The sequence below is a fragment of the Thermobia domestica genome, chromosome 15, assembly GCF_964235325.1.
Source record: "Thermobia domestica chromosome 15, izTheDome1.hap1.1, whole genome shotgun sequence".
NCBI classification, from domain to species: Eukaryota; Metazoa; Arthropoda; class Insecta; order Zygentoma; family Lepismatidae; genus Thermobia; species Thermobia domestica.
Window position 1 is genome coordinate 24016138 of NC_137468.1, and position 16704 is coordinate 24032841.

Sequence of the window (16704 nt, forward strand, 5' to 3'; positions counted from 1 at the left end):
CTTTATGCCTTGTCGTGTTGCAACCGTTATGACGCCCGTGGTGGACTTACGCGCCACTAACGTCTGAGCTTTTCTACTAGGTTCTGCCAGCGTTGTAATACATTGCACAGGACGGTAAATGTAATCACTTCATACTTGTGTGTAATTAGGTATCCATTTTGTATTTGTGGGCTCATTCTTCTTAGTACTGCAGTTTCAATGTTCAGTATACTGCATAACAAGGAAGCTGAAAGATATTTTCACATAGTACATGGAAAATGAATGTCACTGTACTGTACAAGGTAGCCAGAAAGTCCCGTTATTCCTTGATAAATGCTAGTGTAAGTTTTCCCGTTACCTGCTTGATAAATACTTAGTACTGCAGTTTCAATGTTCAGTATACTGCATAACAAGGAAGCTGAAAGATATTTTCACATAGTACATGGAAAATGAATGTCACTGTACTGTACAAGGTAGCCAGAAAGTCCCGTTACTCCTTTATAAATGCTAATGTAAGGTTTTCCATTGTTTTAGATTTTGTGAACGATGGCTGATACTTTGTTACAGTATTGAAGAAAGTGTTATTGCAAGTTGTTGGGTGCATGAGAGAAACCACCACGAACCCCTGATCTTACCACTTTTGATAATGCGCTGTGGGTATTCATAAAGAGCATTGTTGCACAAAACCATTACGATACTACTGCCGAACTGACAGAAGCTGTGAAACAAGCTTTCACTCGAAGTTACACCTGCAATGCTCCGCAAAATGTCGCACAGAACCTGACGGCATATTATCCTTTGTCATGAGAATGACGGTCGACACACTGGTCCTTTGGATACTTAAAGTTTCCTATTTCAATAAAACTCACAAGCATTGTTGTTCATGTCATTTAGTTCTTCCCGTGTAGTTATGTACGTACGTTTAGTGGTGTATGTAACTTATTTTCAGGGGAACGGAACTTTATGGCTACCGTGTACAATTATGAAATCCATCCGTTACAGTGATGCATGTTTCTGTGTTCTTACGTCATTGTTTCATTCTATGGTAAAAATGAAGCTTCTATCTTCTGATATATCTCGTATTAATGTTTGTTATTTCTGTAGAAAAATTTAGTTTTCAATTAAAACATTTGTATTGGAAGATTTTTGTTTTCTATTAAAAGTCTGGTTACAGTTGATGCATTGTTTTGTCCTTATTTTTATAGATAGTTGCTAACAAAAGAAGTGGAATCGATGTGGATAAATGGGACTACTTTCTACGTGATGGACTTCAATTAAATGTTAAAGTGAACTTTGATTATCGGCGACTTCTCGAGTTCTGTAAAGTAGAAAGCATAGAAGAGTTGGGAGGAGAGCAGCATGTTTGCTTTCGAAATAAGGAAGCATTTAATATTTTTCAGATGTTTCTTGGACGGGCAAAGCTTCATCATCTAGCATATCAACATAGGATTGCGAAAGTTATCGACAGAATGTGAGTATTTGAGAATTGACATGTCAATCTTCACTTTCTTTTTTAATTTGGTATGTGTATAGTTGAGTGCATTGGGGACAGTTTTTTTTTGTTACTGCGTTTCTAAAGTCGTGTGAGTTTCTTCGTGTCCAAGCGGTTAGCGTACGCGCCTTTGGCACGGGAGATCAGGCTTCGATTCCCGGCGGGAACTCATGTTGTTCGGATTCCACGTTAAGAATAGGTCCACGCCTCATATAGTTTTGCTGCTGAAAGGGGCGATAAACTAAACTAAAATCAAATCAAATCTAAAATCTTGCGAGTATGATCCAGATTTATGTGCACTGTGCGCTAAAACACCTGAGATACCACTATAAATAAAAGAATATGCAATTAAGAAACAACATGTTTATTTCAGATTTGCTTGTGTACATTATTGAATTTCGCTTCTACCTACTAGAAGTTTTGTTAAGGTTATCTGGTGTCAAACTTCGTTCATTGTTCATTGAAATAAGTTTATAGACCGAAAATGATCTTTCGACATCAACTGACGTGATTGGACAATACTTGAATGACTCAAAAAGTTCGAAACATTCATCTGGCAAAGATTTGTGATCCTACAATCATAGTGGCCCGATCGTTCCTAATCCGGGTTTAAACTAAGCACCTTATCCTCTTTTCTTTAACCCTTTCCTCAGTGTCGCCTGGGACAGTTTAAAGAAGTTATTTTCTTACTAAGTTTGTATAAGTTTGTCCGATTATTCTTAATTAACATTTTGTCCAAAGTGTTGAGAGATTGAGTGACAGGTGAATAGCGTTGCTATGTTACGTTTATTGTAATGTATGAAGTTGATGATTGTGAAACTTTAGTGAATGACAGAATCTGAGCCATAAGTGGCTGATGTGATTAAAGGGAATAAGATCCAAAAATAGCTAAAGTAATTATTACGGTGTTAAATGTAATTGATATTGGAAATGGGAGATTTATATGATACAAGAAATGAGCTTGTAGAAGAATATATGTTACAGAACCTTTGTGTTGAGATGGGGTACAGCTAGATATTTGAAGTATTGAGTGTTAAACGTATATAGAAGGCGGATAAAGGTTTTTGCATTCAATAGTAGTCGCTTGTCTAAGTAAATCAGTTTGTTAAGTAATACTCGGCTATTGAAGAATTTCAATCCAACAGTTTGATTGACTCGTATAGGGTGGTGGTACTTGTGACCTTGTTGGAGAGTTCTTTTGTTTGAAAAGCATGCTAGAGAACAATGTTCCCATTATTCAAGAGAGTGGGGAACCAGGGATATTCCTAAGGGATGTCAAATACACACAAAACTATCGATCCAGGACGTTCAGAATACTAAAATGATTCTTAACTCCAAAGATATGCAGAAATTCCCAAATATCCTTAGAATATACACCAATTTGCAAAACAGTAGTTAAATCGAGGAATCAAAGGTGGGAATACTATATCGCTGTCACGGGAAATACGGCTGGATGTATGGAATTTTAGTTGGGAAGATTCTAGACGAAGAACTGTTCGTAAGCCAAGAAGATGATGAGATGATATGAGGTGTTCCGGGTTTCATATTCACCCTTACAGAATGCCTAATATAAAGAAGCATCTCACGAAGTGTATAACAGCAATCATAGTTGAGTTGGAAGAGATAGAATTAGGTAACGGACTTTTGCTTCCTGTGGCGATACTATTCGGGCTTTTTATGTCATAATGATAGTAAAACGTGCTCACTTTTTCTGCTTCCTGTTGCAACTATGGTTGCTTCGTATTGGATTTGTGTGGATGGGTTTTCTGAATGAATATTCAAACCTTGTCCAAAAGGAATATAAGGTCACGTGTTGCCATCTGTGGATTAGTGCTCCTTTCAGTTCGCGGTAAACAAATTCATATTAGGGGAAATTTGAAGAAAATATTACTAAAATCTGTTTTGTTGTTGATGGTACTCTTCTGTTTGTTTTACATAAATTTTCTGTTTCCTTTTGTTTGTTGCATTGTTAATCAATTTCTATGCGGTTTTATATTAAAATATTTTTTTACCGTCGAAGACGTCTCTGCAGTAGTGTTCGTAGGTTTTTCTTAAGAAAATTTCCCTCGACTGACAAAATTTTCCCTTTTCTTATCAAATATTTCCTAGTTTATTGAGTATCCAGTTCCAATGACAGTAGTTATGTGAGGAGATTAATCAAGCTAAATTAAGGAAAATGTCAATGTACGTTTGTTTTGTTCAGTTGCTTTCTGCTTTTATTATTTTTACTTTTATTTACAAGAAAAAATACACCCAATCAATAATGAGTGAAAATTATGCTACTTTGAACACACTCACTCACTCTCTCTCTCACACACACACTATTATATGGGTTTATTTATGAAAAACAATAAAATTTAAGCTTTTATATTGGTCAGTCAGTTAGCGCCAGAATTTCCGTGGATTTTTCACTTTCTATTTAAAAAAATCCTTTTTCCCCTTTTTGCTAAATTTACCTACGAAATTTCCCTAGATTAGGGAAGTTTTTCCTCAAACTACAGTGCTCTGCAGTTGGGAAGACAAAAATTGTTTAGTGAAAGATAGATACTTTCAAGTTGAGGATTGTCAATAAATTTTATTGTTTATATTGAATTGACCTGTTTACTTCACAAAAGTAGTGTTAAAAGACTTGTATGTTTTTAATAAAACAAGTCCATGGAATACAAAATTGTTAAGGACCCTAAATTAGAGTAATGTAATATATTATACATAAGCGATATTAGTTTATTTTAGAAGAGAATATCCTATAGTATTAAATAAATTATTGATTAAATTCATTGTGTCTGTGAATAATGTGGGAATAGATGGATCAGTTTCAGTATAAATTCTACAGTTGAAAGTCAGTGAGTTTTTAAAGACAGAAAAAACGTCTATGTTAATTCTTATATTAAACGATTTAAAACTTACTGATTTTTTCCTCTCTTTCTAGGCTTGTTGATTCTTTTCTGAAAGCTAATTCCATTTCTGTATTAGGATCAAAGGGGTAAGAAATATTTTATTATTTGCATTTTTAGATATAATTGGCGTTAAGTCTCAGAAGTTCAATGTGGCCCGGTGTCGTAGTGACAGAGCTGTTTATTTATTCTTTGTTATTAAAAATTTTATGAAATTTAACTCAAGAGTGATTCCTACTAATTGGAGAGTTACTTTTCGATAGACTCACTCTCAGGTAAAACATACTAGGTACCTGTTCCAAATTCATGTCACTTGAAACTTTTATTTTGACAATTCTGTATAATGTAGCTTGTCAATACCATTTACATTCAGAGAGTAGGAAATATCCTTTACCATAATTAATTATAGTAACATAGTGTCCGTCTGGGAGACAAAAATCTCAAGAACTACGTGATGGATCACTACGATTTTTGCCAGGCTGTAGAGCAGCGTTTCCCAACCGGTGTGCCGAGAGTGGGCCACTGGTGTGCCGCGAGGAAATTGAAACAAAATTATTAATTCTATATCAATCAAATTGCAAGATATAGGGAAAAATGTATATTTGTATTTCATATTACTATGAACCTCTACTGTGAATCTACAATTTTAAGTTTCATACTGACTTACTTTTCTGTACATTTTTAATGTTCAAAAAAGTATTTATCATCATTGTTATGACCATTATTGCTTCTTTATTGTTGTAGACAATTTCGTAACTTGGAATTTTAAAATATCATTCAATCCTTTTGACAAAGCAAACGTGCATACAAATTACCTACATTTGTGTTGTAAAAGTAAAAGAGATTTATTTGTTCATTCATTATTTACAGATCTTCCTTCTTCGTGAAAGGTTGGATACAGTTTTCGAAAAAGGAATTGTATTTTTAGAAACCTGAGTCCTATATTTCATTGCAATTGTTGTCAAGTTTTAAATTATAATGGAAAATATGCATAATGATCACGGGGGAAAACCAGTGATCGAGTTTTCTTCTCTGTGAGATCAGTAATCACAGAGAAAAAAATACCACTGTATTTTATATTTACAAATAATAATAATATCTATGAGTGTGCCGCAAGAATTCAAGTTACACCTGTAGTGTGCCGCAAGTTGAAAAAGTTGGGAAACGCTGCTGTAGAGGGTCAAGAGTTAGGAATTGAATTAGTGATTAAGGTGATATTCAAACCGGAAGTGGCGCAAATCAGTCCGGGTTTAACATTGATCACTATAGAGCAAGAATAGTAATGGATAGCAAGTAGCGAGAAGCGTTTTCCTGCAGTCGATTAAGTGTCCCAAGAATATACTCACCTCCATCCTTAACTTTCTACTAAAACCGGAAGTGATATAAATCCACTATTTCCGGTTTCAATATTGATCTGTATAGAGCAAAAACGAGGAGAGGTAGCGAGTAGCGGTTTTCTTGGAATCGATTGAACATTCTAAGAATAAGAACCATTTCCTCTCTTATCCGTCTGTTCAAACCGGAAGTGATAGAAAACTACGATGTCTTATTTTAACGTTGATCATGATAGAGTAAAGAAGGTAATAAAGAGCGAGAAGTGGTTTTCTGCAGTCAATTAAGCGTCCCCAAGAATATAGTCCATCTCCACTCTAATCTGTACTAAAACCGGAAGTAGCATAAATTACGGCCACTTGCGTTTCAATGTTAACAAAAATATTACGTCAAAAAAACCAAACTTCTTCCCGTGGCGTACACGCGACACTGCTACGTGTTTTTAAAATGTTTTGAACATATGTCAACACCAGTATACGTACATTAAACAAATTTATTAATTAGAATTCTCTTAATTTTATATTTGTATTAATAGAATAAACTACCAATTAGTATCTTAATAATTGAAGACTACTAAGAATATTTTATAAAATAAGTAGAATAATAAAATTCATAAAATAGTGGTCTTGAGAGAAAGACGCTGAAGGACACTTTTTTATATGATTTCCGAACTCGGAGATTTTCAAGTAAAATGTGTGAAAATCAGTTCACTAGAATTATATTTTTTCTGACTTTTTTTTTTTAAACCACAGTTTGGAAAACGTTTGTTTAGACCACAATGGGAATAAAGTCCATTGATTATCAGACTTCAAACTTGTGAGATTAATTGTAGGTATTAAATGTATAGTATGGTATGTATAGTTTTCATTTTTTCTAGGAAATTCGATGAATAACACATGTTTTTTTAGGAATTATTATAACTAGTTCTATGTGTGATGTGTAGCATTGGAGTAATGACAGCCAGTCAGACTGTTTTAAACTATTTTCAACGCAACAAGTTTCTAGTAGTGTAAGATATTTCTTTTAGCAACGTGAATTTATCAGTACCAACTTTTGTTTTGCTACGCCAACTGATAAAAATATCTCTTGAAATTAATTCGAAGAGGCCATAGACTATTGAAATTAATTCGAAGATAAAATCTACAGGTATAACATTGGTAAGTATGGAAAAAAAAAACTTTAACGTCTCACGTTATGCCCATTAGGCTAAAGGGGATGGATGATTAATGAAAGTGAATGTTGTGCTCTCCCACCAGAAATCGAACACACCAATTGGAAGCTACTACATCATCGGGGAGGACGGTAAGTATGGTATTTAATTATTATAGAAGATGCACTGAAAATTATATGAATCTTTGTTTCTTTCTTTATGGCACTTTTCTTTTCAGGAAGAAAGTAAATTTAACAGAAGCCCATGAAGATATAGAGGCGTTTAGTAGACTAACTGATCATGTGTTCTACGAAGTCCTTTACAACTCTGCCGATGATCTGCGTGAAGCAAAGGATATCCTTCAACGCATTGTCCAAAGAGACCTTTATGCCTTTATAGGAAAATGGTTGGTGCCAGAAGTAAGTTCTTTAAGTTAACAAACGTTATGTGCGCATATAATTTACTATGTTTGGTACATATTAACTCGTGATTCTTCCCTCTGCTTTCCTACTGCCAATTGTAACTATTGAAATGCTGTTGGATTTGTTTTTACATAATTAGATTTTAGGAAATTTTGCTGTATTTACAAATTATTCTGATTTCTAATGATATCTAGTTTAATTTCTTCTCGCTTTTGGTTCATGGGTCAGTGATATTTATTCGCTTAAATTGACGGTCTAGTCGCATTACTGATGTTATTCGCTTGTTTGGGTACGGGATATTTAACAGTGTTTATATTCATGGAAACTGTTCTTTCGCGGGTTTACACGTGTTTTCAAGTTGGCAACCTTTTTACGAAGTTGACGGGAAATAGCAAGAGCCATATAAATAAAGAATACATTCATTAATTTGTTGGATTAGAGTTTAGCGTCCCTTTAAGCAGCGAGACTATACGAGATATGGACTACAGCATAACGCGGGATCAGAATCACATTAGCTTCCTCCGAAAATCGAACCCAGGTTTTTCGTCCGAAGACTCATGTGCTAACCATATTGTAATATTATCTTGTTAAGGTAGAGCAATTACATACACGGGATTTGATTTTTTCACAACTAAATTATAAAAGTTTTTTGCTATAAAACAACATAACACAGAATTACTGTAAGCTAGGTTCTGAGATCAAAATTCACTGAGCGATTAGAGTAAGTAGGTGTTCTAAGACCCAGGCAACCAAGGGAAGGACCTACACAAAGCTCCAGGAAAGCTGAGTGAGAGTGGGGTAGGGTTTTCACTGCTTCACGCAAGCAAAGAGAGTTTGGAGTCCGGCAAAGCTCCAGGAAAGCTGAGCGGAAAGAAAACTGCAAAGCTCCATGCAAGCTAGGTGGTTGCGGTTAGGAATTTTTCAGAGTTCTATGCAAGCTAAGAGAACGGAAAGCTCCAGGCAAGCTGAGTGGGCAGGAAGCTTCAGAGCTCCAGGCAGGTGTGACCGGTGGTGCTGCTGTTTCTAGAATATTACAATATAGTCACGAGGGAGCTCAAGAATACATTCATGAATCAGCAAAAGCATATATATTGGGTTGGGGCGGTAGAAATGTCCGATAACGTCTTTCACTTTCAAAGAAAGAAAGAAAGAAAGAAGATGCGTTGTTGAACAAGTTGAACAGATGAAACTGCACCATGGACAACACACAATTTCGAGTGATTTTCCTTCAATGTGGGACAGGCGGTCACGGTGGCTCACTGGTAGAGCGCTTACCTCTGGTTCGATTCCCAGCCAAGTAAGTTTGTGGTGGACAACATCGTGTCCGTGGGTTTTCAGGTCATCTACAATACCTGGTTAGTCATAGTAGTCCACCCTGGGCGTTGCTCACAATCCAACCATACCCTGGCTATTTATGATTGTCGTAGCAGATCCATTTTCATCAGGCGTGATAATCCGATGCAAGAAACCTTCCTGGTTATTCCGTTCACTCAAACAGCTCCAAACGACGGTCCTTGTTGGTCGGTGTCAATTCATGCGGCACCCATGAGTCCAGCTTGTCCACCTTGCCAATTACACGTAGCCGCCGAGTGACAATAGTATGGTATGTGTCTAATTCGTTTGGAATTGCACCAACACTTTTCCGAAGGTCCGCTTCCACTGTATCCCTGAGGAGCTCAATAAAACGTTCTGTTGGCCGGTGGCCTCGGGGCTTATTATTTGTCAGTGTTGTGTCACCAGCAAGTCAATGGCTTATAGTACGATCATTCACCACTCTTGATTCAGATGCACTGTTGATGTTTTACGCGGTTAGATGTATAGAATATCCCACATTGAAATGAAATTAAATTCTTCAGTTAACGTCCCACGATTATGCCCTTTAGGCTGAGAGACGATGATTAAGGCAAGTGAATGATGATGGAAGAATTGGTGGATGAGAAAGTGGGAGGAAACGGGAGTATCCCGAGAAAACCCAGGGACACGATGTTGTCCACCTCAAACTTACTTGTCTGGGGATCGAAGCAGGGACTTCACGCACCAGAGGTAAGCGCTCAACCAGTGAGTCACCATGACCTCCCTGTCTCACATTTGTGGATAGATCCGATAAGTAATCAATTTTTAATATCATTTTATTGTTATTGTTTTAAAAGTTAATCTGATTTGAAATCTTAATAAAATAAAATTATGTTATGTTTAATCAGGAATCAGAAAAAGTAAACATTGTCATGCAGTAAGAAATTACGCATGATGTTTGTTATTGTTTATATGTCGTCTAGACATAATGTGTAAATCATGATGAAAAGACAGAAATTAAGAAAAGAGCGTGTAAGCTCTATGTTGTTGTAAAATATTTTGTGTATTCAGCTTTGTTCACAAATACACATTTCGGGTATGACATAATATGCAGATTAGCAGAAATAAACTGTCTGAGAATTTTGGACATGGCACAACAATGGAGAAACGAAAGTTTCTAACAGCTATGACATTTTGACGTCATTCCAAAGTTGAGGGGACACATTCCATCGTCTGGAAGATGGAATAAAAAGCTATTCTTTGTTGGATGAAAGAGGAAGTTTGGATAGAGCGATTGAAGCGTGAACATCCTAAGAAGAAGCTGAACGAGGTTCCACGATACCTCGGTCGCAGGTTCGAGACCAGACGACATCCAGTTGTCGGGTGACAGCTGGACACCAGACATCAAGTTTCCAGTTCAATCATCGCCCATGGTTCTAATAACAGGCTTACCAGGTATGTCATCGGCTGTGTTGTGGCCTATGTTAAATTCTCAGAAGTTTACAGGTTCTGCGACTGAGAGTGTCATGTTATATCCAAAAGCATAAACATTACACATCACACTAAAATCAACTTAAACAGAATATAGTTGTTATTTAAAGATATTTGATTTCACTCATTTATTATTAACCTCTCGCTAAATTATGGTTTATTCCTGTCCATTCCGGATAGTGGACAGAAGCGGCCTTACTGCATCACATTAAGCATTTCATCCCCATTATTCAGGCACAGATGCAGTTAGGTTGTCACATTGAAGGAAAATCACTCGAAATTGTGTGTTGTCCATGGTGCAGTTTCATCTGTTCAACTTGTTTAACAACGCATTGCTTACTGATTAATGGGATTCCCACCTGTTTTCTGAACATCTACGGAGTTTATGACGTCATACTCGTGACTTTCGTCCATTCATTGGTTGCATTGTAGAAGATTCTAGAACTTTCCTACTATACGAAAAATCAGAAAAATATGTATACGGAACAGGATCGAAAAAAAAAAGTTCGAGAATCGTGCCTTAAGTTTGGATTTCGAGAAATCTGCCATCACTGCTTCCGAAAAAGTTAATTGTAATCTTGTTTACTACTTGAGAGTGGCTTTTTCTGGAGAAATTCCTCAAACGTATATAACGGCACAAAATGTATGGTAGCCTAAAACTGTCCTTGGTATCACTGAGTTTTTTTTTATATTTCTTCGTTTTATGCTTTCTTCATTAAATATTATTTTATTTGATCTAACTGAATATTTTATATGGCATGGTATTTCTCGTTGTTCATTCAGTGAAGAAGTGTTTCAGAACTGGCTACTATATTATTAAGCTGTACTGTGTTGTATATGAGAGAAGGACATGCATAATCATTAATAAAATGTGTGCATTCTGCATGCAGCAGTTTATTATACGTATGTGCTCATGTACGAATGTCTTAACATGGCAGACATGCATGAGATGTAGACCAAATCAACTTTATTTAGATAGACTGTTTGGACAATGATCTTCATATCATTATTGATCTCCGGTGGCTCAGTGGTAGAGCGCTTATTTCTGGTGTGTGGGGTCCTTGGTTCGATCCCCGGCTAAGTAAGTTTGTGGTGGACAGCATCATGTCTGTCGGTTTTCTCGAAATATTCCCGTTTCCTCTCACTTTCGCATTCCACCAATTCTTCCATCGTCATTCACTTGCTTTTAATAATCGTCTCCCTTAACCTAACGGACATAATCGTTGGGCGTTAAACTGAAAGATTTCATTTTTTGAAACAGTTGGAATACCTTGATTATATATATATATATATATATATATATATATGAAATTTTGCCTAAGGAGAACATATGGCGGGACGCCAAATTATCCAAAACCCTTACAAAACATGCGATGGAAATTCTTAGCGACATCTATAAATTTTGACTCACGATGTGCACCTATGTCTATCGAGATATCGCTACGATTTCTTCTCATACAAGTGTTTTAAGTAAGTTTATAGTATGTGCATTGGTTAGTATTTACGAAAATCCATAAGGTTAACTACAGTATTAAACCGTGTCACAATCATCGATATCACACCTAGTTACAACCATTAATTGCTACCTAGCAATAGAAAACAAAAAGTGTTTGGTTGGATTATTTTAAGTGTGAGGGACTCGAGCAGCTCCAGCAACTCCCAACAGCACATGTCATTATCATAGGTATTCTGCCAGTGTTGGCAGGTCACTTGCCATAGCTGAGAAGCTTCCATGCTTCACGGTACTCCGCTAACCTCTTCGTCTTCAGTATGATCTTTCTGTTTTTATATCGTCCATTAATTGTAGCCTTCTTTGCCCTCTCCCTCTCTTTCCTGCCACGATACCCTGTAGCACGTCCCTTATGATACAATTTCTTCTCAGACAATGTCGCAACCAGTTTCTCTTCCTCTTCTGAATATATCTAAAAGTGTTGTTTTTTCCCCACCATTTCTAACACCCTCTCATTTGTCTTCCGCTCAACCCAACTAATTATTTCCATTCTTCTCCACACCCACATTTCGAAGGCTTCCAGTCGTTTTTCATCACTTACGTAATGTCCATGTTTCCACCCCATACAGTACAACACCCCACACGAAGCATTTTATAAGGGTTTTTCTCAACTCTTTATTCAAGGTTCCATAAAACAGACTTTGCTTCCTCCTAAAGGCTTCTTTCGCCATTCCTATCCTCGTTTTTATTTCATGTTCGCACTTCGTGTCATTACTAAGAATACTATTCAGGTATCGAAAACTGTCCCAACTATCCCAACTATTTCAATGCAAAAATGAAGGATATGAGCACTAATCATTAACAGAAGCAGATAATTATATTTCGTAGGGCATGTAACCTCCCACAAAAATAAATATTTACCGATTCAAAAACAATATTATATTAACTTCGTTTAACAACTAACTGAAATATTGAGGAGGAATAATAATAATAATTTTCAATTCGAGATCTTTAATAACAATAATTCAAGCTGCAATATGCAAGAGATCCAAATCAAATCTATTTCTGAATTTCCTAAAATTTGACGTCAGGATTGGCTAATTTAAATTACCGCACATTAGAAATATGATTTTGTAAATGCACTAATGCTCATATGCAAATATCTCATCAAAGACTTTTAACGTACTGATAGCGCCTTGTGATACAATACCAACTACTCAAAAAAGGAATAAAGTTAAATAATTTCGAAGTTCAAAATTATCCTTCAAAATATAATTAATGCAAAACCACACGGCAAGCTAAAGATTTTTCTTTACAATAGTTCAGAATTTAATTTTATCGTTTTTTTGCAAGAACACGTAATCCCTTTCTGGAACTCAATGAATGAAATATATGAGGAAAAAAAAAAAACTACCACTACTTACACTACTGCTACGCTACCCATAAACCAAAGTAGTAGTTGCTATACTCACCATATTATGGCAAAAATAGACAAAAAAAAAAAAAAAAAAGAAACAGTTCTTACACTTATATCATACCAAAATCTTCCACTATCCTGGGTTTGGAGACTGACCTTCCTAACTATTCTAACTAATTCAATGCAAAAATGAAGGATATGAGCCCTAATCGTTAACAGAAGCAGATAATTAAATTTTCGAAATTTTAAATTTTAAATTTATTCAATTCAATTTAAACGACGAGTGTAGTGGAAGAAAACAGTCACTGCTGACTGCTGCCTCACTCCCTGATTTCATCAAAAGTAGTAACTCAGCCATCATTCGCTTGCCCGAACGAGGCCTGGTGGAGGGGGAAGACTCCACCCAAGGCCACGTCAACTCAATCGACAACCAAGCATCGCCTCACGCAAACCTTATCACTTTCAGAGCAGTTGTTTACAACATAAATAATTTTATAAGAATACTTATTAAAAAACGCTCTTTTAAATCTTTGAAAGGAAAAAAAAAAGGATGATACTTTCTTGTCATTCTTTTTCTACGCCCATTTAAATGCAATTTAAATATCTTTATTTTCTTTTTATTTTTCATTTCCTTTCGTTTCTTTCGATTACTTCAAGTCCATGGTATTCCTTTATTTCTTTTTTCTTTTCTTTTCTTTCTCTTTTAACTTGGAACATGTACATGTTACAACCCGGTATATTATTTTGCTGTTCTTTTATTTTCTAATGTTACTATTACATAGCCTATTCAGTTTTGACTTTTTCATGAAATGAATATATTTATTTCTTTGTATTATATATAATAAATTATTCCACGTACATATTTAGGTCTAAAGGAACCGGCGATCTCCACATGTTCGATAAGTGTGTTCCTGTTTAGCTTATTAGCTTATCGAAAAATGACAAGCCTATTCATTAGTTATAGTGTTGAGTGTTGCCATAACATATTTTGAATAAAGCTTCTTAATTAATAGTTGTAGTAATAAAATCCTTGATACATTTTATTTTTCAATTTCATATATTACAGAATGTAACAGCAAGCGACATTGAACAAGTGTTACGCGATAAGCTCCCCTGGTGCCAAGATGATGATTTTATTGTAGAAAAGAGATGTTTACAATTAGGGAGTGAGCAAGAGAACCCATTTGATAGTATCTATTTTTATGACAAGTACAGTCCAAAGCCCTACAAGAAGACTTTAGAAGAAATTTGTCTTTTTCCAGTAGCTGAGTAAGTAATTTTTCTCCATTTATCTTATCTGAGCATTCTTACGAAATAGAAGTTCTAGTTCGTTTACCTCACATCCTTAGAAGAAGCCACTAAATCGTGAATGAACAAGCATCTTCGTCACTTCCAGTGATAACCAAAGTATAAGGTGGGCATTGACCTTGAGAGTCAGGAAAATTAAATTGAGTTAGGAAAATGGTTCAAGATTTGCCGAAAATCAGGAAAATCTGCTATATTTCACAGATTTTTTTTTTATTATTATATAGCTGCTTATAAATGATAAGATGAACACTTTAAACAATCAAGATATATTAAAAAATAAACCGATAAGAAAAAGGCTGAAAGAAGAAAATTATCTTTAGGAATAAAGAAGCTTGAAGAGCGCCTAAAAGTGTTAAAATTTCAAGTTTTAAAAGAAAGAAAAAAGGAATTAAATAAAAAAAATCAAATGCAACAGAAAGAAAATAAGTTCGATTTGTTGATTGTGAGTCTACCGGGTTGTAAATCCAAATCCCCTTGCGTAAGTCATTTTATTCTTTAAAGAATACAACTCCTAGAGGCGCTTTACTCTGTCCTGCTGAGCCCAGGCCATTATTAGGAAGAGCCCCTCCTTGGGTTGCTTCTGTATTTCTACCGTAAGTCATTACTTAAAATTTAATAGTTAATTGTTCACTGAAGTTGTTCATTTTCTGTTTTTCTTCCTTGTTGACAAAGTAAGGAACAAACGAAATTTGGATCGCAGCTGTTCTAGGACATGATAAATCAGAGATGGCTTTACATATAAATATTGGTATGAATTTTCATTATCACTGAAAAATGTGTATGTGATTATTTCTCGAGTTAAAAGTGAAAATGGAAAACGAAGTAAATAATCATTTGAATAGTCTTTAGCTGTAGGTTATTAAACTATAGAACTCTTTTCATATCATACTTCTGTATATCGTGTCATAAGAAATTGTTTTACTAATGAATGTTTTAATATTTCATTGAAGAGAATATACTCATTAGATATTTATTATTTGAAATGTAGTATTACTTTCGATAAACTCTCTTCTTTTCTATTCTAGGAAAATGACAAGAATAGATATCTTAGTATTCCATCGTTATCTGAGGAAGGATGTTGACACTAGTAAAATCGTTGAAGCCAGAAATGTGATCCATACTTACGTTAATAAACTTTTAGGCGTAAGGAATAGAGCACATGAACCACCAGCACTGAATGGTAAGTAAAATTTGTGGTAATATCTAGAAGCACGAGTTTTTCGCAATGTGCGATAAAACGAAATGCGTCAGAATTAAATAATTTTCAGTTTCTTGACGTTTTATGATATTCTTTATGTATTTTCATTGATTTCCGTTGCGTGATAAAACGCGAAATTGGCAGTTTTGCGCGAAATTTCTAACAATACGCGACATAACGCGAATTTTAAAACATACGTTTTCATTACTTTAAAACCGCTAGTTTTCCGCTGATGGAACGGAAGAACGTGGCATGAACTGTGCATTTTGGGTGATTAGGACACGACTATAGGGAACATGTTGCCCGTTAGCTATCACCATTGCAGCTAGACGGGGAGTTCCGAAGTGATGATTGTTTGAAGTTTGTTGTAAATGCACTTACATATGTGTGGCTTCCAACAAGCAATGTCAATTGTGAGAATTTTTTCCAAGTATGGACTGATGATTATTAAGTGACAAACGTACAACAATGAAGTAGGAAAATGTGGAAATATGTAACATGCTTATATTTAATGCTTAAATTCAACTTGTGCCTAGGTGTTTTAAGAAGACAGCAAAACTTTCCTAATTATAATATATTTAGTTACTGATTTTCCTGTTTGATTTGAAAAAATATAATTTTCTATAAATGAAATTGACATTGTCAAGTGAAATATTCAGTGTATTTTGTTTTTAGGTAATTAATGGTTTATTTTTATAGTGATCTATGAATAAAAAGAACAATTGTAAAAATGTCAGGGAATTCTTTTCCACAAGAGCTACAAAATGAGAAACTTGATTTGGAAAAGGCGACAAAACGCGAAATATAAAAATCGAAACGCGAAATTTTCAAATTCTTAGTGCGAAAAACTCGTGCCCCTAGTAATATCAAATGGTTCAAAGAACGTGTGGACTCTTTCTCCAACATCGATTTCCTCTAATTATAAATCCATGCTGGCTGAAATAGATAATCGTATCTAACTGAAAACGTAGCCAAAGAACAAGTAGGAAACAAGAAGTTGTAAAATAGGCGATCGATCGAAGTGAAAGAAAAGTACATTAAATTCGAAAGAAATATTCATTGCGACAATTAGAAAACGAAATTGATTTGTTTCGTTTGCGGAATAAAGAGTGAATATCTAGTTCTGTGCTCGTGTAGGGAGAACTACTACGGAGACATGTGAGAGGTTGGTAAAGATTTATGAAGACAATTGCCTTTCTCGTTTCCATGTTTTTGCATGGCTTGGGGTATAATGCTGGCAGGGAGTATATGGAAGATGCAATCTCCCACAGCTTCTGT

General features: G+C 35.3%; 1 protein-coding gene across 3 annotated transcripts in view; it reads left to right on the plus strand.

Moving 5' to 3' along the window:
• Positions 1–16704, plus strand: part of fal (SAM and HD domain containing deoxynucleoside triphosphate triphosphohydrolase falten) — a 55210-nt gene that overhangs the window by 25909 nt on the left and 12597 nt on the right. For all 3 annotated transcript variants that reach the window (XM_081741405.1, XM_081741407.1, XM_081741406.1), the window contains 5 exons: positions 1185–1450; positions 4401–4454; positions 7086–7266; positions 13987–14189; positions 15254–15408. In XM_081741405.1, coding sequence (XP_081597531.1) covers positions 1185–1450; positions 4401–4454; positions 7086–7266; positions 13987–14189; positions 15254–15408 — 859 coding nt within the window. The remainder of the gene's footprint in view (positions 1–1184; positions 1451–4400; positions 4455–7085; positions 7267–13986; positions 14190–15253; positions 15409–16704) is intronic.